The 26,225-nt window shown below is 44.1% G+C and overlaps 1 protein-coding gene and 1 long non-coding RNA gene across 7 annotated transcripts in view; one reads left to right on the top strand and one right to left on the bottom strand.

Annotated features, from left to right (window-relative positions):
- The window catches only part of DOCK5 (dedicator of cytokinesis 5), an 89,756-nt gene that overhangs the window by 15,985 nt on the left and 47,546 nt on the right, over positions 1-26,225 (top strand). The window contains exons 1-6 of one of the 5 annotated variants that reach the window (XM_085208458.1): positions 962-1,302; positions 1,442-1,623; positions 16,972-17,055; positions 21,234-21,274; positions 22,258-22,313; positions 23,143-23,239. In XM_085208458.1, coding sequence (XP_085064584.1) covers positions 1,473-1,623; positions 16,972-17,055; positions 21,234-21,274; positions 22,258-22,313; positions 23,143-23,239 — 429 coding nt within the window. In that variant the 5' untranslated portion in view covers positions 962-1,302; positions 1,442-1,472. Of the gene's footprint in view, positions 1-961; positions 1,303-1,441; positions 2,174-16,971; positions 17,056-21,233; positions 21,275-22,257; positions 22,314-23,142; positions 23,240-26,225 lie in introns of those variants that run through there. The other 4 variants (XM_085208459.1, XM_085208460.1, XM_085208462.1 and 1 more) reach the window with 4 other exon arrangements.
- On the bottom strand, positions 1,668-7,278 carry LOC146542818 (uncharacterized). 2 transcript variants are annotated; one of them, XR_014879518.1, is made up of 2 exons: positions 2,400-7,278; positions 1,668-2,281 (listed from the first exon to the last, which is right to left on the bottom strand). It is a non-coding gene; the product is annotated as an uncharacterized LOC146542818 (long non-coding RNA). The 2 variants fall into 2 exon arrangements; XR_014879519.1 differs by having other exon boundaries at positions 1,668-2,236.

Below are 26,225 nucleotides of genomic sequence, written 5' to 3'. Positions count from 1 at the left end.
GCAGTGCATCACAGCTGGATGAGTAATGTGCTGTGCATGGGCTGAGCGTCTGACCAGATCAGCAGGTATTGTGAAAATGCTGGTACTACGGTGTGTAGTGATATCAAGTGTGCTTATGTTGGGCTGGCAGGGATCAAGGTTATTTGTCGGAGAGTGCAAATTACTAGTAATTAATTATTATTTATATCTCTCTACCACTTAGAGGCGCCAGTGAAGATGAAGGCAAATTAAATTTAGTAGAAGCATGGATGGGAGAGGCTGTAGTGTGGAAAGCTGCTCTGAAGATGCACAAGGGATGCATCTGGGGCTCAGATGAAGTGATCTGCCCAGGGCAATGCAGCAGCTGAGCACAAGAGCTATCCCCAGTGCTTCTGACTTGTAATGGAAAGTAATGAATAACGCTGATCTCCCTGGATTTCCATGCTTCAATGCAATTAAACAGGTGGTTGAGTTTTCAGGTATTCAGAATGCTTACAGTTTTCATTGCCTGCCACGGGACACAGGCATGCTGCAAAGGCAGAGATGAGGTCTCGTTACTTCCCAAGGAGATGGGGTTGTAAGGACCCCGGGACATTCTCAGCTCCACCCCGTTTCGATACGACGGGTGCGATTCTCAGGGCTGAATTGAGGCTATCAGCAGTGGGTGGTGCTGAGACGCAGCACAGGCAGCGCAGCTCTGGAAGCCGGCCAGTCTGGTTCGGGTCAGAACCTCAGAGCTGCACAGCAGGATCCGGGCAGGACACAGCTTCTCTCTATCACCACTTTTAAGCACTTTATCACGTCCCAGCTCACCGCACTTCAGTGCAGGCTGACATCATCAGTGCCAACTCAAACAAGAACACCGGGGTGGTTGTTTTTTTTTTTTGCAAAGCGCAGCCCTGTGACCGCTTTTATTTATTTATTCCCCAGATGCTTGGAATTCTTTTAAAACAACCCTTTTTTTTTTTTTTTTCCTTACCGATTCAGGGTTTGATATTAAAACACCCGTCTGGGAGCCCCGCACCATCAGCACGGAGCGCGGGGCGGGGCGGGGCGGGCCGAGCCGAGCCGAGCCGAGCCGAGCCGAGCCACCTCCCCCCACTTCTCCCCTCCTCCTCCGTGCGGCTCCGCTCCGCTCGGCGCAGCGGGGAGGCTGCAAAGTTGAGAGCGGCTGTCGGGAAGTTCCGTAGCATGGCGGAGCGGCCCGGGCTGAGGCGGCGCGGAGGGGCGGAGGGCGAACGGCCGCTCTGAGCCGAGCCGTCGGGGAAGCGGCCGCCGGCATGGCCCGCTGGATCCCCACCAAGCGGGAGAAGTACGGGGTCGGTGAGTGCCAGCCCGGACCCCCGCCCCGTTCCCCTCTCGCGTCGCGGCTCCCGCACGGCGCTTTGCTCCCCCCGCCCGCCGCAGCCCCTCGCTCTTTTTTCCTCCTTTGGATGTTTATCTCAGCCTCCCCTCTTTCAAGTTGCGGGCTTGCACTCTCTGGACCCGCGCGGATGGAGGCAGCGGTGCGCCTTCGGCTGCCGCCCGGGGAGCTGCGCTCAAGGCTGACGTTTGTGATCGTGGCTCTGCAGCGCTGTAACAGTGGCAGACAACGAACGGAGCTGCTCTCCCCAAAGGAGATGCGCGTGGAAGCAGCGATGACAGGTTAAGAAGGTTGTAAGTCAGGATCGGTAACGTCCTTGCTGGGGATGACACCCTGTGCCTGCTGCCTGCCCTCCTCCTGGGGCTCACAGAGGGTGTCTGAATGCTGGCTCCGTTTTCCTTAGGAGGAACCAAACCCACAGACAAGTTCCCGTTTTCGTGAGAGCGTGACAAATAGAAAACCACACAATTTTGAGCTCGATTGCAAGCTTTGGGTGCAGAAAAGAAGGCAGGAAACCACTAATGACAGAAACAATTCCTTCCAGTCGATTTCAACTCTTAAAGATCGTTTAACAAAGGGTGATCGTTTGCGCCCCGTGCATTCCACAAGTGATGCAGGGAGAGTTTTTGATTGCAAGCACGCGGAGGGTCGGTTCCTTCAGATCCTATGAGGTCGGTTGTTCGGTCTGTGAGCTGAGGAGGGAAGAACCCTGTCCTGCATGTCTGCACGTTGAGTTTGAAGTGAACTATTTCCAGGTGGCTCTGCAAGGACTGCGGGTTCAGTTTGGCTAAATAAGTTCAGAGGAACTGCATGCAGCACAATCTTATCGAGGTAACAGGGAGGGTGTGGAATATCCTACAGCCTGAACTTTGTTTCTTTCTGGTAGGGAGCAGCCTGTTTGTACGTGGGAGAGCACGTGTGTGACTTGGTGAGATTGCTCTGGACGTCAGGGTTAGAAAATGTTGGTATTATAATCAAGCAAATTCTAGAATTGTAACCCGAATGGCTGAGCTAGATGTGTTTTATATGTGTTGTTTTTGTTGTTTTTAAAACATACCTTTCTGAGGCTCTTCTACCTGAAGAATGGCCTTGGGCAGGAGGGTGAATCAGAGGCACTCCTCTCAACATTTCTTCTTGCTTCCAGGGTGATTTTTTTTGTGTTGTTGGCCTGAGCCAACTGCTGATTATGAAAGCTCCTCTCCGCAAAGGGCATTGGCTGGTGAGTAAGCAGGGTGGAGAACAAACTATTTCTTCCTTATGTTAAACAACCATAAGATGTGCTGGTAGGAAGTCTCCGTGTGGGTCTGTGTGTTTGCCAGCTGATCCTTATATCCCCTGGATGGGCTCATGGACCCAGCCGGCGTGGAGTCCATTGCCTTTATTTCATAACACCGCCGATAGGGTTAACCCACAGGCAGCAAGCAGAATTATTTATGCAGCGACAAACTTTGTCAGGCAGTGCTTGATACGTGGTGTTAATGAATCTTAATTCTGTCAATTTGGAATTCTCAGACTTGTCACTTTCCCATCTACGGTTGTGCCCTGTGCTGTGCTGAAGCGTTGCACCCAGATGCCAATCCTCTTTGCTTCTGTGCTTAACTTGACTGTCAGGAGTAACAGTAGGGCCTGCTCATCACATAGGGGTGTAAATGGCTGTTTTTCAGGTCTTTAAGGAGGCTGTGGATGCCCCATCCCTGGAGGCATTCAAGGCCAGGCTGGATGTGGCTCTGGGCAGCCTGGTGGTTGGTGACCCTGCACATAGCAGGGGGTTGGAACCAGATGATCATTGTGATCCTTTTCAACCCAAGCCATCCTGTGATTCTGTGATCCCATGAGATGGAAAAGGTCCACTTCTGTCTGGAAAACATAGAGGGCTTTAAGCATTTTCTCTTGATACCTCAGTTTCAAGAGGCTGATGTGGATTGAAAGGAAACTGTGAGCTTCTTGTGAGGGTAAGAACTTCCATTCGCTGTTAGGGGGAGGGTTGGTGACTGTAAAGTATAAATACAGAAAGTTCACTGATTTTAGAAACAGACACATGCTGTGGTTGTTACCAAGCTGTGCTTTGGAAACTAATACAGAAGTGCTTGCGTTTTTTAAAACGCAACCCTGTAAATCATACCAAAACACAAAGAAATTCCAAGAAGTTAACATCTGATTCAGTGCCATGTGCCTAATTTTTGCAGTTCAGAATAGCTGATCATCTGGATCAGTCTACAGATCTGCTACTTGTGGGTTCAGATGGATTTGCTGCCCTCCAGGAGTTTTGTTCTCAGTTGGTTAAGCCCAGAGACTGCTGCCTTTAGTATCATTAATACAGATGGTGTATGGACTGAGTTTGAAACTGCAGGCAGCAGAGAGATTGGAAAACATCAAAATTGGAAATTACAGCATCCTAAGGGAAACATACATGAGATGCAAATGACTCACAGCTCCTCACTCCCAATGAATTTTCAATCCAATAACAGATCTGGGTTTGGGAGTTCAGCTTTGTAAAGGGATGAAGATGCTGCTGATGGTCTGACGGGCAGCATTATGCCTCTTGGAGCAATGGGATTGCTGGGGTTTTGTTAAGCTTCCTTGCAATGTGCTTCACCTCTGGCTCGGGAAGGAAGGATGCTGAAGTTGGATGGTCTGCTCCAAACGAAATGAAATAGCCTGGTTGTGGACTGGGGCTTCTTTAATACAGTTGTCATTGCAGAATGCCTTTTGAGCAAACTTTTTGTGTTGCAGGAAAGAATCTTGGAATGACGCCCCAGGTTTCAGCTTCTGTTTTCTGCTTGTTTTAAAATGATTAACTTAGGGAATCCACAACGTAATTGTTTTTTCCTGCTGGCTGTAACACGGGCTTGTATGAACTTCTAAGTATTGCACTTCAGTTGTAAAAGCAATTCTTTCTTTAGTTATCATCTGTTCTTAACATGAAAGTGTTCTTTGAGTACTGGAAAAAAAATGTATTAATGGCTTCAGCACCAAATATGAGAGAGTTTGGAGTCTGTGGAATCATTAACAGTTCTATTCCGGTATAAATCCAGGCTGCTATCAGAAAAAGCCTCTGCACCCCTTTTTCTGATTCCTACCTCATGCAATAACAGTCTGAAGAAAAGGAGCAGTGCTGGTGGAAGCCAGCGCAGGGAACTGAGCCAGTTCAAAACCAATTCAGAAAGAAAAAGTGCTGAGTTTCTAGCCAGAAAGTTTCCAGATGACTGTAACAATGCATCAGGTACGTATGCTTTCCATGTCACCCTTGTGAACAAACAGGATGAGAAGTGCTGTGTACAGTTCCGTGCTGGTTTGGGTAGGCATCTGTTCTTCAGATGGTCTTCTAGAGTGAGAAACCAGCTGGAGTTTGTTGGAGAAGCTTTACACCTGAGCCCAGAACGGTTGTGTTTGGGTGAGGTTGGTGGCTTGCACTTGCATACAGTGGTGTGGCTGTCTACTGAAATGGGTGTTCACTCTGGTTTTGCACCAGGAGCTCCATAGAGCTCGCATGCTCTATGGGAAGGACTGGGCAGGTTATCACATCTGGTCCTCTGCAGCTGGAGGCTCTCATGGAGCACTCACTCCACACATCACCAAATGGTTCAAGCCAGCAGCAAACACAGGGCTTGCGGCAGAAGTCTGAAAGCCACAATATGTGTTGTTCTGCTTAGAAAGGGCTGGAGAAACCAAAAGCATTATTTGCTGCCTGTGGTCTTCTCAAACTGTTAAATGTGTAACTTCATATATTATTTTCAGCCTGCAAGAACTTCACTGGTCAGTGAGGTGTATCAATGAATTCAGTGTGTTTTTGTAATCTTTAGACTCTTAGCTAAATCATAATGTTTTATTTAGAAAACGTTGGGTTGGAGGGAAGCTGATGGAACAAAGCAGCTCTGCAGGAAGTATTTGGGTTCATCTGGTGCATTTTAAAGGCAAGAAAAAGACTGATGAACGTTGGAGCAGCTTTATTTCCCAAGCTTTCTCTGCCTCTTCACATCCCATTCCAGGGATTTCTGTGTTGCATTTCAACTCTGCACTCAGGGGCGGCTCTTTGAGAGAGGATGGCTTGTTCTGACCCAGTTCCAATATATGTGCCATAGTTTGCTATGGCTAAAATACCTTAGCCATGTTACTAATAGAAACTACCTGTAACAGGCGCAAATAGCAGCCTTTCATTTGCAATCTATCATCTTTTATTTAGGGGGGGGCATCAAATAGATTTTTTGGGTAAACTGACAGGTAATTACCCCTAGTAGTTATCGGTGACCTTTTAAACTCATTACTTCTCCCTGCTGCAAGGAGCAGCACATAGGACTGCTCTTGCTGCAAAAAAGTATTTACTCTGTTGAAATACCATGTGGTGGTTGAGTTACAATCAGCTGCGTCATGTCTTAGGAATGGCAGTAATTTTTCAAATGTAAACCAGTGCCTGCCAGCTACAGTTGTGATTTATGTGAGCAGAAACGCAAAGGATTGGGGAGGAAGAGAGAGTGCTGCAGAAGAAGATTTTCTTACTAATGGTTTGATTTGTGATCGCTTCTGATGCATTTGGCCATCAGGTGTTGGCTTCGTGTTCAGACTTCATATATCTTCCAGAAAGTAGTCTTGAAATACAGCCTGTGATCAAAGGAGCTGCGCTGCTGATTGTGGTGCTTCGCGTCAAATTAGAGCAGATGTCATCTTTGTTTCAACTTGCCGTGTGCTGCCCTATCTGCAGACTGCTGCTGAGTTTTAGGTACGCTCTGTGGTGTCCCACAGAGAGAAGGGCTCCAGAAAGACGTACGTAGAAAAAAGCCCAGATGGAGGAAAACCCTTTTACCTTTTGCAGGAAAGTGTGCTTAAGGATCTTAAAGTAGAAATTCAGAACTGCTTCACATCAGCTGCATGTGAGATGTTGCTTTTGAAGGGAGAAAGAAGAAGAACAAAACGTTTAAATTATTGCAAACCCTGCATGAGTGTCATTCTTGAGTTGAAGGCTTATTTTGTTGTAGGCTAATCAGTTTGCAATAAACTCGAGCAGAACTGAAGGGCTGCTCATTGCCACGAGAACACTGACATCCTCTTCTCTTTCATTCAGCCTCATTCAGCAAAGCACACTGCACTATTTGCTAACAAGCAGATTTGCAATGATTTTAACAACTTTTCTTACGAGCTCTCGGGCTCAGCATTCTCACGCTGTCCTTCCTGATTTCTGCTCTGTGTAGTTACAGCCTTCCAGTGGCTTTCACTCAACAAAAAATAAACTTGTGTGCTTTGAGATTTGTTTGTACGGGCATTCTTCTCCTCTGCATGGCTCTGAAAGGAACTTCCTCTCTGCTCAGTCAGTAAGAGAGGAGCCTACATGCACATCCAGTGCATGGGAATCTTTATATAGAAGATCCTGGGAGAGCCTTGAGCTCTCTCCCGAGATTTGTTTTTCATGTTGGCATATTTTTAAGTTTTGCTCCAGCTTGGTAGAAATTCTGAGCTACCCCAGCAGAACAACTCAGCTATGTGTAGAAGAACAGATTCTTTTAATTTGCTTTCTCAATTTATCTGTGTGTGAAGTTTATTTGGTGGGTGAGTTGACTGTATGGCTTCTTGCTTCCAGGGTCCTTCCTCTTTTTTGTTAATCCATGTTAGCCTGAGTCTGTCGTCTCTTGCTTTCAGTGATGACTGTTTCCTAAGCAGTTCCCTGTGAAACTAATGGTGTGGACTTCAAAGGCACTGCTGACAAGAACAAGACTTGTAACCGTTCCCTGCCTCGTTCTTACTTTGAAAAGTAGATGTGGTATTTCTGCAAGCATCTTGTGACTTTGGGTGCTTCAGTTCTTTGATATCCAGCTTAAAATGTGACTACAAGCCTTGATTTTCAGGGTCTGTTCATCTTAACAATGAACAAACCTCCAGATCTGCTCTTGTGAGGCATCCAAATGGCCACTTGCCTTCAGGGGCTTTTGCTGAGCTCCTATTAATTAGGTGCAAGCCTAATTATTCAGAGGTGTCAGCAGGCTGTAGGTATCTGCATCCACTCGTGGTGATTGTGTGGGAGGTTCTGAATTTCACACTGGTCTCTTGCATATTCTTGCAGGTCTTTTGCTATGGGGCTTTATTTGCTGGCACAAATGCAGTTAGGAACTAAGGCAATTAAAAAAAAAGTTAAGACAAATTCATAAATTGGAAAAACTTCAACCAATAGCTTATCAATCAAGAAAGAATAAAGGGAAAATAATCTTCCCCTGTCATTCGAAAGCTAAAAGATACACAGCGGAAGTTTGCCAAAGCTCCCTTAATTTAAATCAGCTTCTCTATTGCCAATTAACTTGCACTTAACTTGACTGATAGGACAGTTTGAGTTAGGATCCTTCCCCAGAAAACACTGTATGTGCTACCATGGTTAGGTGCAAGCATGGCCAAACGTAAACCCACCTCAGTTTGAAGACATAACTGCATTTATCCCCTCACCACCACATGAGAGCTGTGCTTTCACATGCACTGCATCTCATTTATTATAGAATACCTAAAATAATGTAATTAATTTTGGCCCATTTGCCAGGAAAACTGTGCTAATAGAAGTGGAAAACATAAATAGGAATTGCTGGACAGCTTGCTGGGCAGACAGTTCATAGTTGGCTTCAAAGACTGAAGAAGTTGAGTGCTTGTTGGGTCAGTTGCAAATAGAGTTTTTCAGCCTAAATGATAATGAATGTCTCTTTGGTACAGGCTGTACCTCCTAGAAGGATCTCCCAGGAGTAGAGGACAGAATGCTGCTTAAAGGATGACTTGTTCTGGCAGCCTCTCGAACCTCTTGGAAAGGTGTCTGGCACGTTGTCAGGATGGATCTAAAACAAGTTGTGATTGTTCCATGGAGAGTCTTCAGCCACTTCTTACACTCAGATTTTTGGAGGTGTTGCTACAATAAAAATGGACGTTGGTTTGGAAAGTGCTGAATCTGGCTGAAATGTTCACTGAGATCCAGTAGGAATAGTAATAATTTCATGCTCTTGGGAAGCTTGGAACCTTAATCCTCCTCAGTGATAAAACAGCTCAGCTTCAGCTATATAGTTCTAATATGGTTTCAGAATGTCATAAATAGTGGCCAGTTTGCTTGGAAAGAGTGTTTTTTGTTTGTTTGCTCTTTATACCAGTAATTAGCTCGCATGAAGAACAGGTGAGAGAAGGAATAAGCCCTTATTCTTGCAGTGCTTAAATTGCTCTGACAGTGTAATGGGAGCTTCAGACTGCATGGAGATGACGTACAGGAATAAAATAACATAAGAAAATGAATGGAAGGCTGTTGTACCTGATTCCAAACTGTTTATCTCCTTGCAACTTGTGCAGTGTAGTTACAGCCTATTTTTCCTTTGCTCGTTACCTGGGGCACACGGCAAGGTGAGAATGCTTGGGATGGAAGGCCTCTGGCAGTGAGGAGCTGTGTGTCTCACCATGCCAGTTCCCTGCGTGGGCTTGGGGTCATTCTGTAGATGTGAATCCATGAGACCACAGGCATCCATGAGAGCGAGATCCACGTGGAATGGGAAATGCTGAAGGTACAGAGGCCAACTGAAATCCCTATGGTTATCCCTATTAGAAGCGCTGCTTGCGTTAGCCCTGCCAGCATGACTTAGCTCAGGGGAGTTTGCACAGAGGTGCTGTCTGCTGGCAGCAGAGAGGCTTTTGGCAGCATCTCCTCTTTCTTGAAATAGAGAGGGCCAAGCCGTGCTATGAATTCATCTCATGCAAATTGTGGCAGAGCTCGTCTGTCTCTTTCTGAGCTCATGGATGGGAAGGGGGAATTATCGGCGGCCTGGGAACACTCATACACAAATTTGTGTCTGTCTTCCTGGTGAGTTGGGTTTGCAGCTGGTGGAATGGAATCCCCTAGCGTTATTTTCCCCGTGGGTCTCTCAGCTTGAGTTCAGAGTCGCTGTGTGTAGGTGTGGTGCCAGCAAGATGCAATCCTGAAGTTTTAACTCATGTGAACTTTATGGTGAGGATGAGCCTGTAGGCACTCTTGGACCCCGTGCCCAAGTGTTTTACTCATTAGACCTCCTCTCATCTCTGTCCTCACTCCCTCTGGAAGTTATGCATACAGTGAAAACTCATTAGATAGCAACACTCCATTCTGTACAGTTGTATTTCCAAGTTCTCTTTTTCTTTCCTTTGATGTTTTGCCCAGTAAGATCTAGGACAGTAATTTAAAGCCAGTGGCAAATTCGCTTAATGCTTTTGAAAGTGCCTCACGCTTTCAAGTTGGGAATTAGCTGAGTGGTCCCATTTATCAAGGGATGGCTTTGGTGTTGGGATTTTGTTTTTGCTTCTACACATCTGCTTGAAAAACTTGTTTCAGAAGTTACTCCTCTAATTTCTGTGTCTGAATGGAAGTTGTGAAGTTGGAGGATTCTGGTTACATGGAACTCTTGTGATACCTTTAGGCTAACCTGAATGTAAACCAGGCTCTGGTGCAGTTCAAGCCAGTGGCAAAACTCCTGATTTCTGTGGTCCCCTAAGAGATGATTATGCAAAGTTATAATGATTGCTCGAAAGGACAAGACTATGATTTGATACGTTTTGGGGATCTTTCAGGCCAGGTCCTATGGCTCAAAGAAGTGAAATAAACCTGCAGGGCCCAGAAGATGTGCATCTTAGAGTAATATTGAGCACCCTTTAACACTAAGATCTATAGGGCACCTGTCCTTTGGTGCCTGGTTCCTGCGCCTCACCAGCAGATGAAAAGGAGCAGTCCTGTCTTGCATCCTGCATCTTGGGAAAGTTGCTGCCATGAAAGCAGTTGAATGTGTATCTCAGTTAAAAAAAAAAAAAAAAAAATAATAATAATAATTAACACACCAGGTAGATGTGTTCTGTGAAGTGAGAGCTGGTGGAAGGTGCAGCTTTGATAGCTTTGGGATCTGAGATTTCTCTGTGGTGCAGCAGTAATTATAACATTGACAGCTGTTGTTGCACCTTTCAGAGCTGAGTACCACTCAGATTAGAATGGCATTTTGGTGTCGCTGGCTTCTTTTCTCCCTTGTTAACTGAAGGATAGCTGGCTTGATGAATGAGCAGAGAACTTGTGGCAGCTGGATTTTGAACCAGAAAGTCATGGAACACCTTCCAGACCCAACAAACTGCATTGTCATCTCTGTGCACTTGGATGTGAGTAGGTTGGCTACTCCTGCATTCACTCGTTCCAACGGACACAGACGTGCTGTTGCAGTGTTACATCTGCACACACTGATCTAGCATGTCGTAATGCTATAACCAATGCTTTGTACTCTCTCTCCTAGCCACTGATAGAAAAGTAAGCCCAGAAGAGTCACTGATCATCTGAAAACTGACTCTGAAGTCATTTCAGTGTAGCTGTGGCTATCGGTGTGGCTCAGGTCACAGAAGCAGCTGCAGTGGGCAGAACAGCTTATGCTGAGATGACATTATTGCTTGGTATCCAAACAAGCATTGTGTTTTGGATTTATATCTCTGTTCCTTGATTGCAGTATAGATGTGCCGCAAGAACAAAATCTCCTTTATTTTCAGGCAGCTACTGTGGTGTAAACAATTTACTATAAATAATTGAAGAGAAGATGAGTAACGGGAATTCTGTAGACATAAAAAGATGGAGGTTATTTCTTTTTTCTTTATATTTGTATGTCTTTTGCTTCAGTGGTTCTGAATTATCTCAGTTCATCTGATCTGAAGCTACTAAGAAGCTCTAATTAAAATCCATGGGCTAATTTGTCTTTGGATCTGCCACTTGCTGCAGAGTATTGTTGTGGTATGGAGTGTGGTTTTAGTCGGTGAGGTTGAAAGCCATAAGAGGCCATTAGATAATCCTGCTGGAACGCTGGTGAAATGCTTGTGAAGCCATTCCTATTCCCATGGGCTGAGGTTGTTAAGTTGGGTTTCTGCAAAGCAGACTTTTAAGAGATTAAACCATTGATCCTGGCATATGATCCACAGTCTGTGGTGGGGAGAGAAAGGAATATCCCAGTGTTGATGATGGCGTGAGTGAAAGAGAAAATCTTTCCCAGTCCCAGTCTGGCAGTGAGGCTATTTGTGCAGGGCAGACTCTGCTAAGCCTTAGATTATTAGCCTTAGCATGCTTTTTATCGACTGTGCATCTAGAAAGGCATTTTTCTGAGCTTGGCAGGTGAGCAGCTACCATCTTTTTTTGGATTTGGTTTTTGACAGTCATAGGGTGGAATTCTGAGTGTCAGAAGCATGTTGAGGACCGTGTGAATCCTCTTGCTATTTTACAGTTCTCAAAAGAAAGGAAATAATAGAGAAACAAACAATTACAGAATTCAGCTTAGGTCACGCTGTGTCCTCCTGTGCTATCTATCTCGTCTAATTTTTCAGCTGATTTTTAGTGCTCATTTTTAAGCTAACTCAGAATGATTTTATGAATGAGTGAAAATCCTTCCAAATGTATTCACGTGTGTGAGGTCAACCTTGGAGCAGTAAGTGGGCAGCATGTTGAGAGCCCACCTCTAGCTCGTGAGATGGTTTACTCTGAAGCCTAATGGTGGCTGATAACGAAAGCATTCCTATCCAATAATGCCATTATTGTCAGTGGTTTGCATCCAAAGCGCTAAGTGTTCACTCAGAACTTTGTGGAATCAACGCTGACTGTCAACATCAGCCCATTCAGGAGCAGTCATTTTTTGCATAACAATATTTGAGCTTCGCAGTGTTGAATCACATCCTCTTATTTATTTATTTATTTTTTCAAACTGTCATAAATCTTAATTATGCTGTTTTCAGTTCTTCAGACACAAATTCCTGGGCAGTTACAAGACGGTTTTTGCTCTGACATCAAAAAGCCTTTGTTCCCAATAAGAATTAATTCCTTGGACAGTTCCTTGGTTTTAAATAAAACCACTGTTTTTTTGGGTATGTCTTGGCAACAGACAGCATACCAGGCTTCTTCAAATGGGGCTGTCCAGCCTAAATGCTGCTGCTTAACACAGGGTTGGTGCAGCATAAAAGCACATACTTCTGTTTCCATGCAGTAGTTTTTGACTCCTCTGTTGAAAGATGTAATGAGATGAAGTCTGGTTATTGCTCCAGCACTGAATGCAAGTCTTTGTTCAGAGGAAGCAAGGCACAGCCCTCTGCTATCAGATAGTGGTGAGGGCAGGCTTCAGAGAAGTGGCATTTGGAAGCTGTTATCGTGTCTTTGTAATGGGTGGAGGGGTGATTATTTTGAGCCAAGTGAGAGATAACGAATCTTGCCGTGTTTTCCAGGCCAATAATCCACATTTCCAGGGCGTTTAAGCAAGTTATTCTACTTCGAATTATACACAAAATGCTATGCAACAGTTTCTGCCTCCTTCATTTTAGTTTCAGATGCTATAACTAAGCCTCTCCGTTAGAAGAGTCCTGCAAATGAGTTATGGTCTTAAGATTAAAAAGGGTCAAGGAATTAATAGTTGGTTTTCATCTTTAATTGCTATCTTCAGATTAATTGCATGTGCTGTTCAGGTTTTTTTTTTTTTTCTGTCCTTCGTTTCTTTGCACATAAAAGAGAACAATTGCTACCCATCCCTGGAGGTGTTCCAGACCAGCTTGGATGGAGTCCTAGACAGTCTGGGCTATTAGCAGATCTGGAGGTTGGTCCTACTGGTGGCAGGGGGTTGGAAGTTGATGATCCTGGGGGTTCCTTCCAACCCAAAGCCATTCTGTGATTGTACCTGCCTGACCTGTTGGTATTACTCTCTGCAAGGACATGGCTCTTCAAAAGAGGACAGGTATGTCTGTAGCACTGGAATTGGCTGCGTTTCCACCTTCCTCCAAATGGATGTTGGTGTTAGGAGCTGAAGGGAGTGAGCCTGACACTGTTTCACTGAAATATTTGCCAAAACTATCTGTGTAATTGTGCTTTGCCTGGTTTTCCATGACATTGAGGCTTCTTACTGTTCAGGAATGTGCTGTGATTAATGCAGTGCCTTCGTACAATTGGAGGGAGTGACATAACCAAACCTGCTCTTCCCATCCTAACCCCATGCTGTGCTGGCCCGTATCAAACTCTACCTTCAGAAACTCACTGCTGGCCTTCACGTGGGGCCCTGGCAATGCTGGAAAGCCCCAGCTGCCTCGAAGGCTTCCTTTGCAGCCCTTGTTGCTGGTGATGACTGCTGGCTGATGTTCCTGCACAGAGCAGCGTGTCCCAACATCCAGCCTTCCATCCCAGTTGCACAATCCTGGTGGAGCTCCTCCTGCTTCTGTTTTGGGGATTTGCCTTCTGCCCTCAAGCATGAAAATTGCTTCTCCTTATCTCCCTACATAACTCTGGCTGCTGTCACCAGCCATAAAGTTATCAGCTGCCCTCTTCAAACCTTTGCTGCTCTGCCCTTCCCTGCCAATGCAGTGCAAGGGCTGGAGAAAATAATTCTTAAACTTGCTTTTTGTTTAACAAATTCCTTCACAAGAATGAAATAATGCCATACGTTGCCTGCAGTGCAAAGAATGCGATCATTAAAAGCACCCAATCTCTCTTACCTGGATCATGATTTCTTTCTCTGTCTCTTTCCTCAGAATAAATTTGTTGAGACTTCAATGCTGCTTTTCTTTCAGGATAATAAAAGGAACAATTACTGTTCTGAAGTGAATTTCAAAGGATGAAATCTCAGCAAGTTTAGCTTGAAGGGAAAAGACTTATGTTCCAATATTCCTACAAATTCTGGGGCAGAAGTCCCTTTTTCTTCTCTTCTTGCTGCACCATCGGGTTTTTCTGTGCAGGATTTCTATTTTTTCATGCTATGACAATGTTTGTTATGTGCTGCTTCCTTTCTCTTTCAAGTTGAAAAGAGGTCAGATTAAATACACACGACAAAGAAGAGGCTAACCAGTTCAAATAGCTGCGGATGGACTGTTTCAGAGGGATTGGCTTGAAGCAGCAGGAAGCATCAGTTGCAAACAGCAAAGCTCCCAGGGAAAATATGCCAGCAATTTGTCTTTTATAATCTTGCACATAACTGCTGGGTAGGAGTTTTTATGTACCCTGGCCCTCTATTCTTGTTTAATTCAATCTAGCAAAGCAAGATGCTACAAATCTTGCTTTTCTTTGATGTACAGTGGTGAAAGCGTGTTCATTTGGCTTATAAATTGCAGTCTGTTGGGATGGGAAATCTTTCATGGGAAGCAGGGGGAGAGAAGGAGCTGCAGTGGCTCTTTCTCCTGTGGCTGCAGTGTTGTCCAAGGAGAAGGGAGCTGTGTTGCTTCTCCCTCTTCTTGTGCTCTTGGCTTTTGAATTAGCTGTCTGTGCTCTCCAAAGAAAGGCTGGTCTGATGCCCGCCCACCTTTCTGTTGCTGCTGGTCAGACTGCTTTTGTCCAGAGCTGAAGTGGCACTTTATGGAAAAATACAGGCTTGCATTTATATAATGTCTGTTTGTCCCCAAAAAACCCAAGATATCTAGAAATCCCACGTGGGAATCCCTGTGAGTACGAGCACGTGTGCATTCCTAAAAAGCAGAGCACAGCCATGAAACCAGAATTCCAAACAGCATTTAAAGACAGAAAGCGAGGCAGCCTGTTTGTAACCACAGGAGGAAACTTCAGAGGACAGAATGCAATCAGCTGAGCTGGAAATTGGCTGAGGTGCAGTGGTTTAAATCTCCTACCTCTGCCAGTGCTGAAGCATTGTCAGTGTCTGTCCATAGGCTTTGATGCTTGGACTCCACCTGGGGAACGACCCCTCCTGAGCACTGCAGCATCCCCAGCTAGGAAGCCTGAATGGTTTTATTGATGCACACCACTTCCTGCTGCACATGGGGGAGATTTGGGCTAGGAGTGATTTGGCAGGAGGCAAAGCTGCAGGGAGTTTGCTCTCCTTTGGCTTGGGCGCTGCGCTTTTAAGCTGACCTCTGCAAATCCTTGCAGAATTATTTGCTGCATCTAGCAGAATGGTTTCTTTTTAACTGAGCTGCATTCAACGTTAACCAGTTCTTCTCTCCAATTAATTTGTGGCCTCAGCATCTGTCAATACATGCTAGAGCTCAATGGAATACTCTGAACTCCTCCTGCGTGTGTTTGTTTCACTTTGCCCTTCAACATTATACAAGTTTTTCTGCAAAAATATTGATGGAAGTTTCTACTTTTCTGGGGCCTTTTGGTGTCTGAACTGAATATGCAGCTCAGCAGTTCATTCTGATTATCTTGGCTCACAGCTCTGCTGTGGGGAGGGAGGGGAAACTTGGATGTTGGAGTAATTAATGGTGTAGGAGCAAAAGTCCAGTAACACACCCGTACCCCTCTGGATGACTGTGTCATAGATTGCACATGGCACATGTGGATCTCTGCACACGAGGACGCAGTGCCCTTGCAGTGTAAGAGCGTCTGTCTGTGACCAGCATTTATTTCCGATCCGGCGGGGGATTCTCACAGCCTGCCAGCATCGCCTGGATTATTTATAGTTACAGGATTTTAAAGAAAAGTGTATGTGAGATAATTTCCGGCGTGGTGAACCACAGTCGTTTGTTTGTGCTGGATCCTGGCCAGGAAGCAAAGCACCTCGTCTTGGTGGATCCCATAGGCGCTTGATGTGAATTGCCTGACGTAGGAGCCCAAGTTCTTGTGTTTAATTTTCAGAGCGTTCTTCACATACTGGCCCTCTGAAGCCAGATGAGTTTCTCCAAATTCCTGCGAAAAAGTTTGCCTGATGGATTTGCCGTGTTAAAAATAAGCAGTGCGTGCTCCACTAACGCTGTTCTTGGGATAAAGCTTCCTAGAAGCAGTTAGGGATGCAAATGCAGTACGTTTGAGAAGGCTCTGTTGCTACGTGTGAGATGTGGATTTTATCATCTGTTCTTACACACCACTTTTCTAACAGAGTGCGTAAAATAATGTCACTATGGTAAAGGAGTGGTCTAATGTGACGTGATTTATCAGTTCATTCAACCACAGCAAAGCGTTTCCCTGCTGCTTTATGCACCTTTTTACTTGTATTGGTTGGAAAGCAAATTCAGCTTCAGCTTTCTTGCCTTGTCAGGCCTTGAGGAAGCTCTGAGGTCGGCTCTGCTTTGCCAGGTGGAAGAAAAGTTCCAGGGACAAGGCAGTTCAGAAGCATGGGCTTCGAGACTTAATCCTCTTCGTGCTGGAAATCCGATAAGCGTTCAGATTAGCTTTATCTTCAGTAGGGATTAAATTTGCAGAGAATCTCAAGTTTTCATGCTGAGGTTGGTTCTTGTCTGGGAAGACCCATTTGTAGCAAACAGCCTGAACTGTTTGATACAGCACAGTGCCACTTATGCATATGACAGAATATTTATAGTGTTTTACCTATGCGTGTGAGTGCTGTGTCATAGTTAGCCCTGTGAAATGCTAATAAAAAATGACAATTATCTAATTGATCCAAAGCCTCTGCCTGGAGTAATAGAGACCTCTGGGCAGGTGTCGTGGGCCTTTATTCCTATAGGTAAAAGACTGACCTGGGCTGGTGAGAAGGATGTTTCTGAAGCTTGCAGGAGCCAATGATAAAATCTGGACGTAGATATGCTGCACACTCCTCCAGTGTACCATACATACAGGATAGCTTACTAACTTTAGAGCACTTTTCCAAAATCCTGTTCTGCCTCTGACAGCTGCTAAGGTACGAGATCTCAGAACCTGATTACCTCAAGGTTTCCTGATGTGTTTTTCAACTCTCTCCCATCTCCTTCCTTTCTAGCAATCTACAACTACGATGCTGTCCAAGATGTGGAGCTCTCCCTGCAGGTCGGCGACACTGTTCACATTTTGGAGATGTATGAAGGTAGGTTGTGAATCACTCCCTACTACTTCTCAGTAGTTCATAGAATCACAGAATGCCCTGGGTTAAAAGGCCCACAGCGCTCATCCAGTCCCAACCCCCTGCTGTGTGCAGGTCCCCAACCAGCAGCCCAGGCTGCCCAGAGCCACATCCAGCCTGGCCTTGGATGCCTGCAGGGATGGGGCATCCACAGCCTCCTTGGGTGACTTGTTCCATGCCTCACCACCCTCTGTGTTCTCGAAACTAAATATAACAACTCAGCGTTTCTAAAGTGCAAACTTCAGATCAAGGTTTTGAACTGCTGATACATCTCCCATGCACAAAGCTTTCTGTGCGATGCTTGCTGGATGAACTTAATTTTTTTTTTTTTGTTAAAGAGTATTAAAATACACATCTCTGCTGTTCCTGGTAGAGGTTTGCCAAGGTAAGATTTCACCAGCAACTCAAGGCAGCACTGTTGGAGAAGGAAATGCTTTCCCTTCTGGCTGTTCATTCCTGGTTTTACACCACACCTGTTTATCTTAGCTCCTCCTTATGCTAGGCCCAGTGCCTAGTCATGTGATGAACGAATCCAGCTGAAGCAAGAAAAAAATAAGTAACTTTTAACCCCAATTAGTTCTTTGATCTGACACAAAGGAGGTGGTAGATGAAAGCATGGAATGAAGCCATTTAATTAAAGAACAATCCAGTACCTACTTCACTTGGAACGTTGTGTCTGCGCTCCCCAAAGTCTAAATGCTCTTTCCAAAAAAAAAAAGTGTTCATTTTCACAAGCAGCATCAGTTTGGAAGAGACTCTTTGTACAAAATTTCTTCAGTATCACTGCTATTGCAAGCTGCTTGTTGAGCAGTTTGTTCTCTTTCAGTATCTCTTTGTGGCAATTGAAATGGCCAGCTGGTTCCTCCGTGGCACAGCAGACTATTTAGCATTTAGACTGATATGTGTCAAAGTGGGGAGTGTGTTTGGAGCTGGAGGTGAATATGGTGCTTAATACAACTAACTTAGGAGCTGCTTTCGTCAGTAAAAACTGCTGTGATGAAAAGGATGCATCTTGCATGATCCAAAATGTTGGAGTATTTTATTTCTTTGTTTTTTACAGGAGGGCTGTTGCTCAGTCCTATTGCTTGGTCTGTAATAAGCTGTTCAAAAGGAGTGACATTCAAGAATAGGAAATGAATGCATGCCTTTTTTACCTGAAATGTCCCACTTTGAAACTTCAGCCTGGGAGGACAGATCTGTAAATTGTTGGGGAAAGCAAACGCATCGGGGTTGTTTTCATAGGCTGAGCCATCAGTGTGGCATCCTGGCTTGTGGCTGAGGACTTAGAAATTCCTGCAGAACTACTAGATACTTTTCCTGGAAACACAAGCCAAAAATTTGAGCCACACATTTATTTGTGAACCCAATGGAAAAAATATAGATTCTCTGAGATGGTGGCTCTGCTCTGGGACTAGTCTGATTTCCCATATAATTTGTCTTAAAAACTTAGAATTCAGTCTGCTTGGGAGGAAACTCTGCTGACTTATTGTCTCTTTTGCTTTGTTTCCAGGTATTTGTAGGTTTGTAGGTGTTTCTGAGAATTAGTGTTCTTAAAAGAATACTTCCCTATTTCTTCTTATGCTAATGATGTCTACTTAGAAACATAACTCCAATGTAATAAAAGTGGGTTTTTGTTCCTGTAATCGCTGCTCTTATCTGCATGCACAAGTCTCAATTAAAATAAAGTTCCCTTTAATCAAGGTGTTGGCTTTGCAAGAAAGGCTCAGGGATGCCTCATTCAGTTCTTCTTTCAGGTGTAAGTTATCCCTGCAGCTCTTGGTGTGTTCTGCAGGGAATTAAGTGGGTCAGGGTTGTCCAAAGGCTCTTGTGTAATGGTAGCAGTGACTTGGAAAATCTTACTCCTTCCTATTGTTCCCTGTGTCAGACTGCACAGGAGCATCTTTGTGAGGTAGCAGAGGGCTGTTGTACTACAGTTCCCTTCCTGCTCTGTTGTCCTGAAAATTCTTACATTTTTCCTCCTGCTTGAAGTCAGAATGTCTCTGTGTTCAGTGAAGGCTGTCTGTGCATGAAGCAGCCTTCACTTGAAAGCTCTCTATTTTCTGCATCTGGAGTTTTGGCTAGCTCTGGCCTTGAAGAATTGGATTAAAGAAGTACAGAGTTTGTTCCTAACAGTGAGGCTGCAAGGTTGATGCTCAAGCTCACTTTTGTGTTAACAAATGTTATCTGACTCCCAGCTGGCCAAATAGTTTCAAGACATAACAGTGCTGCAGCTGAGCTGCTGGAGGAGCTGGGTGAGAAGCTAAGAGCAATAAAGTGAATTAAAGTCGTGGGTGTAGTTTGTGGTGCAGACCTCTGTGCCGAGTGAAACTGTGATGTTTTTCCTTCTTTCCCTGGATAGCTGGTTGCAGGAGGGCAAGAGATCTTGGTACAAAATGACTTCTTCCACTTGGTAATAACATAAATACCACTTATCCTGTTGTTTGCTAAGTATTGCAAGATTGGGATCATTCTGCAGGGTCCGAAGGGAGAAGGAAACTTGCTGCCCTCAGAGCTTTGAAGAGTTCTTCAGGGCAGACTTCAGTTTCTCTGGAAGTTCGCCCTTGAGTGGTGGTGAGCAGTGGGGGTACATTTCTGTTCAGGGTTGAATCTTCCCTAATCTGCAATATGTATTCTTATTTTTTTTTTTTTTTGCATGTAGTGGGAAGTGGCCACATCATGGATAGAAGGCATGTGTTCCCACACACTGTGATTCAGACCAGTTTCTTTTCCCTGATGCAAATAAGTTTGCATTGAATATGTTCCTGGCTTAGGTCCTCGTTCCTGTAACTGCAGTGAGCAAACGAAGCAATCCCTTCTTTGTTCTCCAGGAGTGAGAACTCTTGGATCCATGACTCTGAATGGAATCTTCTTTGCTTAAATAAATGTATATATATTTTAAAGGCATATTCTTTGCCTGTTCTCTTAAATCTCCTTGCCTTTTTGATGCTCCCTGTGCCAGCTGGCTGATCGTAATCGTTGTGGATCAGTGATGTCTATCTTGATAACTCTAGACACCATGATCTTTTACCTTCATGTTTTCCAAGAGGTAGGGTTGGTGTTTTCAGTTTCCTAAGGCTCTACCCGCATTCAGAGGAACCAAAAAGGGTGCTCCAAAAGCAGCAACAGACTTGGGGTTGCTGAGTGCCTTCACTTTCAGAATGCAGGTTTGCATTCTGTACTTGGGCAGTACAGGGCACGTTCTGTCTGCATCTGCACATCAGCTTTTCAAACAGAGTAGATTCTTCTTCAGAAATGTTTAGTGCTCTTATTTCCAGTGCATTGACTTCAGTTTCCAATCACTTTCAGTCCACCTGTCAGATAGCCCAAGAAGCATTCCGCAGGGACAGGAGTGCTTGATTGTGTGCAGCTCTGACATAGCCAGGACAAATGACAAAAGTGAGGGTGGAAGAAGAGTGGACGTGACTTCCCACAGCTACACTTCTCTTCTGTCTGCTCATAAAGCAAGGCTTGCTGGAAGGCACGAGAAGGAAATACAGCAGTTCTTTCACACACTTGCATTTCAGTGACCTTGAAATCAAAATACTGGTCTAATCCCAGGTGCTGAAGACTGAAGCATTGTACCTCTCGTTATCTAATAAAATGTTTATTCAAGTCTTCCTTTGAAGAAAGACCTTTTTCTGTGACCCAGTCTAAAGAACCTATATAACATGAAGCTCATTCACATCTGTGTGGTGATGATTTGGGTGAAAATGTCCTTCGTTGGAAAGAAAACTTTACCAGTGATGGAGTTGGGCTGTTGATGCTGCAGCATCTTCAACCAGGAACTGTGTGTGCGCAGCTGTATTTGCCTCTGTGCTCTTCTGTCAGATGCTGCAAGCAGCAATTCTGTGTTGGGAATTTATAAGCTTTGCAGAACAAGGATTGTCACCCTGAAATTGTATAGCACAGGGTGGCCTGATGTTGTATTCAGCCCAATCAGTGTAACTCAAATAGAGGATGTCAGTTTGTGCAGCCTTCTGTCTATGGACCAAGCTTCCTGCAAACAACAGAAATGTCTGCTCAGTAGCAGATCTCGAGTGAACAAGATGAAGAGATAAATGCTGTAGGATTGCAGTGAGAATGACAATGTGTACTTAACTGCTATAGGTAGGAAAAAATCTGTTTTTGTTTCTCTTTGACAGGCTGGTACCGAGGATACACGCTCCGCAATAAATCAAAGAAGGTATGACCTCACTTGTCAGTAGCTGACTTTCATTTTGCACCTCACCAGATCCCACCCAGTGTTGTAAAGGCTGTGCTGCTGCTGTATTTCTGTTGTATGCAGGTCTCCTGATCAATATCCCCTTTTCCTCAGCAATAGAAATAAATGCCCTTAAGGTTTGGGCATTCACATAAGGTTGAGGTGAACATTTCAGACCCATTAATGGGGTACTTCCCCAACGTAGGCATGTGTAATGCAGTTTGAAGTGGGGAAGCTGACTGTTGTATATCTGTATATACTAGCATATTGCCTTATTATTACAGTTTTGGACATGAACACATCCAGCATTAACTGTGTGATCCAGCTATCTCTATGATGGCGAGATCATGATTTTGATTTGACTTAGAAAATATTCCAAAAACAATACATCTGTGGATCACAGCCAGGCTGCTTGAGGTTTGCAAATTCAGTCTGAACAATGCGTGGAATCTGTTTTCTCATAGGAGTCCTGCCACTTCTCACGTGGTGACATCCTTCACTGTCTCCATTTTTTAGCCCTGAAGGGGAATGAATGCTCCTAGAAGGGTCATTTCTGTTAAAGCTTGGGAACTGGTGAATTCCTACAAATGCTGTCATGAGCTGTGAGCTTTCCTAGGGAACCACAAGTCCACTCTGTAGCAAGTGCGTTGGGTACAACTGATAGCCTGCAGGACCTTACAGTGTTTTGCACAGGAAGATGAGTATCAACACAGCGAAGAACAAATTAACTTAGCTGGGGTGCTAACATCAAATAGAAGGCTTGAACACTGGCAGAGTTCTCCTGTGATGCTCTGTCTGCCTGACCTGACACCTTTCTGTTGTGGGTAAACAGTAAATATCGTGGTTACTGCTCTGCTGCTTGTGCTCATAACCCCTTCCCCTGTTTTTTTGTTGAATGCACTTATGTCATATGCTACAGTGTGATTTGTTGTTTTCTTTCACTTATTCTATTTATTTATTTTCAGGGCATTTTCCCAGAAACGTATATCCACTTAAAAGAGGCAACCGTGAAGGACCGGGGGTAGGTTGGAGCTTTTTGAGATGTGCTCTGAGAGCAGAACCAAAGGAATACCGTTTCATTTTATTGTAGTTTTAAAAAAATATATTTAAAAAGAGAGCAGAAACTTTAGTGGTCATTGTCATGAGTGTTGTTACTAGGCTGTGCTAGGCTTCTGGAGCTGCGTAACTTCTCCTTTTTTCAGAGCATGGTACATCTCAAAACAACTGTGGGCAGAGAGGCAAGAGAATACTGTTTGCAAAAATAAAAGAGGTCTGTTAGACAAGTGAGTAGCAAGACAGGACAGACAAGTTACACTGAGCCCTCTGGGGAATCCTGCAAATCATAACGTGTTCCTGCTCACAGCCAAGGAGCCAGCAGGAGTGTGGACTCCTTCCTGTCTTGGAAAACGCTGTAGGAAGTGACTCCTCATTTGATTCTTACAAAGGATTCTGTGATGAATCCTGTGTGAGGAAAACACCAGTTGCAATAGGAAGAGATTTTAGAAAGTACATCTTCTCTTTTTTTTTTTTTTTCCTTAAGTGTATGTGGCCAAGTTACCATTGGAGGCAGTGATTGCTGAGAACTTCTGAGCACGGAGTTCCTGGAATGGATCCATTGAGCATAACAAGACAGAAAGAAATTGGAATCATTTTCACGTTAAAAATGGATAATGATTTGTTGGAGAACCAATTGAACAATGTAGAAACTGTGTGAAGTTCATACAATTCATGAGTGAATTGTATGAAAATCTAGGCTGCTTCTCCAGTTACGTATTTACAACTGAAAGATGTTTTATAACTGGGTATGGATATTAATTGTAACACCCTTTTTCTGTGTTCTCCATCTTTAGACAACATGAAACAGTGATTCCGGGTGAATTGCCACTTGGGCAAGAGCTTACTTCCACCCTGAGGGAGTGGGCAGTTATCTGGCACAGGTTATATGTGGTAAGTCTGTTTCAGTGGTTGGTGTTTGGTGGAGGAATTGGAAGAAGGGCTGTACCATTCAGGTTGAAATGCAGACAGCTTGCAAGTCTTTTAAAGGCTCTTATTTCCGTCTGTGCAGCTAGAACTTGTGTGCCCATTTCTGCTCTTAGGAAAGGCTGAAAATGTTCAGCCCTCCTCTAGACAAGGTCTACAAGCACAGAGGGAATGGAGCTTTAATCCATGCTGCAAAGCGTTCCCTGTACATAAATAATTGGGTGATGATGCAGCACTGATGAAGACTTGACTCTCAGCGCTGACCTGGCACAAGTCACACTCAGCTTTGTGTCAGCTGGTTGGGATTGTGTGAGTGAGTCACAATTTACTGCCTGAATAAAGGTTCCTGCCTTGCATTGTCCGGTATGAGGACAGGATGTCTCAGTGAAGTTAGGTGAGAAACCATCATGTTGTTTTAACAACGTTTAACAAGTAGAAACTCTTTCTCTAGACATAGTGTAAATACTAAATGGAATGACTCATCCTTGCCATGGAGTGCCTACTGGTCAGAAAGTCAAGGGATGAGAAGAAGAGCTAGAGTGGTGATCTGTGTAGTGGTCTGGCCAAGTAATAAAATGAGTGTGGAAAAGTCAAACCAAGTTAGTGCGTGGATTTGATAGTTTTGCTAAGATAGGTGAAATTCTTGCACAGAGAAACTGGTGTTCACAACGACTTGCTGTCTTTCAAAGGTGGTTATTAAGGCATGCTAAGAAGAGTCAAACGATTTTTCTTTGGTCAGTAATGAGTTCAGCCTGCATGGTACTGTGTGCTCTGAGACTCTAATTAAGATGAGAGAATTATTTTAAATTAGCTCTAACCATTCAATGTATCCAGAACAAGCTTTTCTATTGAAAATGTTACAGGGCCACAAGTACACTTTGTTTGTGGACTACGAAACCACAGAAATTCATTCCACCCTCTTAACTTAATGAGAAAGTGTTTGTGACATTATTACTGTGTGAAAACAGACTTTTGATCCTGGCTTTATTTATAGGCTTTTATTTTTTTAATGCATTTCTTGTTTCAGAATCTCTTTTTCCTAAGAGCAGAAATCTTTCGCGTTCCTGTGATTAACCAACATAAGTCCTAAAATAGCCTTGGAAAATGTTGTGGTTTGAAATGGATTTATTTTATTTTCCCTTGCAGCATGTATTAAAAGAAAGAAGAATAAAGAAACAGGACGCCACTGAAGGAGGATGGGGATATTTGAGGAGAGAAAGGAAATACAGAGGATTTCTTTATTTGGCAGCGCTTTATTTCCCTTTAATTTCTGTGTTTTTCTGCAGATGTTGTACCATCGGGTATATCTCTACTGCAAATAAATACAAAAATGGGTGGCACTTTTAGCTTGGGCTAGTTAATAGCAGTTAACAAATGTAAACAGCCGGAGAGATAACTCAGGTTTAGCTAGCTGCCAAATTGAGGCCTGCTCTGAATTTCTCTCAAAGCTCACCCAAGCTGCTGTCCCTTTAGGCGACTTAAGCTGCAAGTTAACAGTGCACTTTTATTTTTTGTTTCCTAAATACACCTGCTGTATCTTCCCTTCATCAACTGTAGGCTAACCCAGCTTCCCCCAGCACCTTCACCCAATTACCAATGGAAGATGGCTCCCAGTTCATATCTCCCTTTGGGTTTATGTTCTGAGGGGCAAACTTGGTGTCATTTCATCTTCCGTCCCCTTTACAGAACGGGGCAGTAACTTCAGTGAGCCTCTTTGTCAGGTGTGTGTGAGCAGTTGGTGCTCATAGTTAAACATTAACAGCTTTGATACCACATGCTGCCATTAGTCAGCTGCTGGTGACTGTCCCTGCAGTACACAATTGACCAGTTCCTGCTAGCTGTTGGTAGAAAAAAGCCCCGCTCTTAACCACTATTTTAGAGCTGCATAACCACAAACTTTTTCCCAGTAGAGCTGATGCAAGTTGATTTGTGGCACCTTCCTTCTGAAAATGAGCTGTCCTTGAAGCTTGATGTGGGTCAGAGTTGTTGCAGTGCCCAGCTAACTGAGTGGTGGTGAGTGAGGACAAGGCCTGGCTTCCTCCTTCAGTCTGACAGCTGATGCTTTAAAAGGCTTAATCACTTATCTAGGCACGTTCTGCTGCAAATATGGTTATCACATCACTATCCACTTTGTAATTACACTGTCAGCCTTGGAATCTGAAGCTCTATGAAGGAGGTGTGGATAACTAATTTTTAAGAGTGTGGAACCAGTTAATAGCATAAAAAATATTTTCATTAATCAAAGATGATGACAGTAGAAATGGGAGAAGGAAACTTAACAATGCAGGTTTTGATGTCCTCTTCATGATTACAGATGCTGCATTCATAACAAAAGATGAAAATGGAGTGACTGTGGCAAAGACAAATGAATACCTGGGTAGATTGGGCAGATGGTATCTGGGAAGCTTACTTCAGTCTCATGGTCTGATTGCATTATTTGGTTGATCTCTGCTTTGGTGGGTTTTGAGCAACCAGTATATAGAACTTCCAGAAACCTCTGTTGCTATTCTGCCTTTGCCAGTGCTTAAAAGCATTGTGTGATTCACGACTGCATTGCACTGAATTCTGTGCAAACGCAAATAAAAACGAGTGCTCTGAAGAGCAGATAATCTTCACTTTATTTGCTGATAGGCTCCAGTCAGGGAGATTATTGTGTTTCAACAGAGCTGCTCTGGTTTCCATGAGACTCTTGTCTGGAGGTGAGGCATGGGCACAGCAATCCACATGTGAGTTAGTGGTGGGTAGGAGAGGAACCTTGAAATATTGTGGCAGTGTATCTCAAATAATGCTGCGTTTTGTTGCTGTTCCTTTTTTATGCGTAATAATTGGATTGAAGTGTTCTTTAGGCTGTAGAAGGTGTGAAGACAAAGCTTGTGTGGGCTTCAGTGCCATTATTATTTATGTTTTGGTGTCATTGTTAGGCTTCTACAAGTAAAGAGTTTGCCACGGAGTC

Source organism: Meleagris gallopavo, chromosome 24 (genome assembly GCF_905368555.1).
Source record: "Meleagris gallopavo chromosome 24, MGAL_WU_HG_1.1, whole genome shotgun sequence".
Taxonomy (NCBI): Eukaryota; Metazoa; Chordata; class Aves; order Galliformes; family Phasianidae; genus Meleagris; species Meleagris gallopavo.
The sequence above is the reverse complement of the archived record's forward strand: the minus strand, read 5'-3'. Positions and strand labels throughout refer to the sequence as shown.